We start from the raw sequence: 2,517 nt of genomic DNA, 5'->3' as shown, positions 1-2,517 counted from the left end.
AATCTGCGCACGAATAATGTCGAGTAAAATCGTATACACAGATCAGGCGCCATCTTAGACTGGCGTCTAGACGAACCGGCTGCCTCGAGGCGCCAGAAGGTGAATGCACACTTCCTGAAGGACAACTAAAATTAGCCTATTACTCACGCCTACCACACGAGGAAGGATTTTCGGACGAAAAAGTTGTGTGTGTGTGTGTGTGTGTGTGTGTGTATATATATATATATATATATATATATATATATATATACATATATGTGTGCGTGTGTGTGTGTGTGTGTGTGTGTGTGTGTGTGTGTGTGTGTGTGTGTGTATACACACACACATATATATATGTATATATATATATATATATATATATATATATATATATATATATATATATATACATATATACGTATACAAACGCACATGTATATATGCATGCACTCGTGTGTGTGTTTGTGTGTATGTGCGTATGTTTATATGTGCATTTATATGTATAAGCCCTAATTGATATGCATGATTAGATAGGTAGATATATATACAAATTTGTGCTTTCAAATTCCTCTTCGCGGTTATTTTAATATAACGAAAGACTGATATACATTTACCATCTTGTCGAGAAGTTTATGATAAACACTATTCGCAGATACGGACGGAGTTTCATATTTAAGGTAATGGACGTTATATTCCCTGCATTTGTCTGATGAAGGTCTTGCAGTCATTTGACAAAGTCAGATACTACGTCTCAGTCAACATTCAACTACTGAGCGGACTTTCCTTATTTTCTCTTACCCATCTTATATGCGGTATATATGCATATTCCTATCTACCAGTTTTTCAATGTCATTACTGAGCCAAAGCAGAGTAATGGATTGATTTTCCTTAGGTATTTATGAGGCTGTCCCCTAGTATTTATTGATACCCTTGATGTATTTAATGAAATTAAATTCTCATTCATATTTGAAGGGACGACATAAAGACAGTTTAAAAATGCTTATTATTTTATTAAAATGGACTAGAATTTCGTTAAAGATGAAAGGACTGTCACTGGGATATCTTCGATCGCAGAAAAAGTGGCTCCGCCATCTTCCTACTGCGACGTCGGAGGAGACGCACAGGCGTCGCGATCCTGCGTCGCGCTCAGCTGGTTCTTGCGCCACTTGATGCGTCGGTTCTGGAACCACACTTTGAGCTGCAGCTCACTCAGATCCAGCTGCCTGGCCAGGTACCGCCGCTCGGGGCCCACCAGGTACTGCTGCCGCTGGAACTCCTCCTCCAGCCGCTGAAGCTGCGAGTCCGTGAACACTGTGCGATGGCGCTTGAGCTTTCCGGGGGCGTCCCTGAGGCCGGTGTCGGAGGACTCCCGCTGAAGGAGGGAGAGCGGAGATGCAGGCGGGGAGGCGGTCGGGGCAGGAAGGTCCTTTTGAGTGTCAAGTCCCAGAAGGGCGTCGATGGTGAAGGCCTTTGCCTTGTGTGACATCCGTGAGGGCGTGATGGTGTGGGCGGGAGGAGGGCTGACGGGCGGCGCCCATGGGTGGCTGAAGGCCCACGCCAAAGGCTGGAAGTTCATCACTGAGAGTTGGTCCATGTTTGCTGTGTGGTGGGACAGGTATGTGGACACAGGTCATGCCCGGCTTTTTTATACCTCCTCACCTGTGGTTTTCCGCCAATCAGAGTAAGTGTAGGTCAGTTTGTCGGCCAAGACCTCGGCTAATTGGCAGACAGAAAAGGGTGATACACACACACACATATATATATACATATGATTTTCTGAGAAATGTATAGTCAATCAACCAAGTGCATATTTTATGAATCACTGGAGAAAGAAAAAGATGGAAAAGTTAAGATTTAAAGAAATATATATGTAATACGCATAAAAGGGTATGACGGTGATATATAGTTGACAGCTAGCAATAAGCGAAAGAAAGGCCTTAGAAGGCCACATATATCGATCAGTTAAATTTACTTACTGTGTAGCCATTATGGTGCTGGGTATTTCGGCATCCAGGTCCTTCCTCTCAGCAGCCAGTTTTCATTTACAATACTTCGCCGGTATTGTGATATTTGCATAAATTTAGCAACTTTATAGGAATCTCACAAGACTTGGAGAACGAAAATAAATCATAAAATGGTTGGATTAAGAACTGTGCATTGATTAAATAGGAAGACCGTATGATGACCTGTGATTAGATTATCGAAAACCCATTTTCTTTCCTTATCTCTTGACTCTTAAGCACATGTCTTTCGTCATTTATACACTGTGTCATCTATTCATACCGATGAATACCAATAGATTTTAAATGTGATGAATCATTACATATACTTAACCATTCTCTAGTCTTTGTAGGGAGGTTTTGCAGTTGCAACAGAAATCACTTTCTGTAGACGTGTTCTGAATCACATTGTTAATCATTATTATATTATGATGATATTCTATAAGTATTGAGATATGTAATGGCAATGCCACTGATCTTGATTATTAGTAGCAATACAATAACAAAAAGGCAATTGTATGAAGAATGGATATGTCAT

General features: G+C 41.0%; 1 protein-coding gene across 1 annotated transcript; it reads right to left on the bottom strand.

Annotated features, from left to right (window-relative positions):
* Nucleotides 1–1,028: 1,028 nt before the first annotated feature.
* On the bottom strand, nucleotides 1,029–1,583 carry LOC113807906 (homeobox protein notochord). Its single transcript, XM_027359224.2, has one exon. It carries the CDS (start codon nucleotides 1,571–1,573, stop codon nucleotides 1,076–1,078), a length of 498 nt encoding a protein of 165 aa, XP_027215025.2. The 5' UTR covers nucleotides 1,574–1,583; the 3' UTR covers nucleotides 1,029–1,075.
* Between the last annotated feature and the right edge of the window lie 934 nt (nucleotides 1,584–2,517).

The sequence above is a fragment of the Penaeus vannamei genome, chromosome 31, assembly GCF_042767895.1.
Source record: "Penaeus vannamei isolate JL-2024 chromosome 31, ASM4276789v1, whole genome shotgun sequence".
Taxonomy (NCBI): domain Eukaryota; kingdom Metazoa; phylum Arthropoda; class Malacostraca; order Decapoda; family Penaeidae; genus Penaeus; species Penaeus vannamei.
Note: the sequence above shows the minus strand (reverse complement) of the source record. Positions and strands in the feature narration are given on the sequence as shown.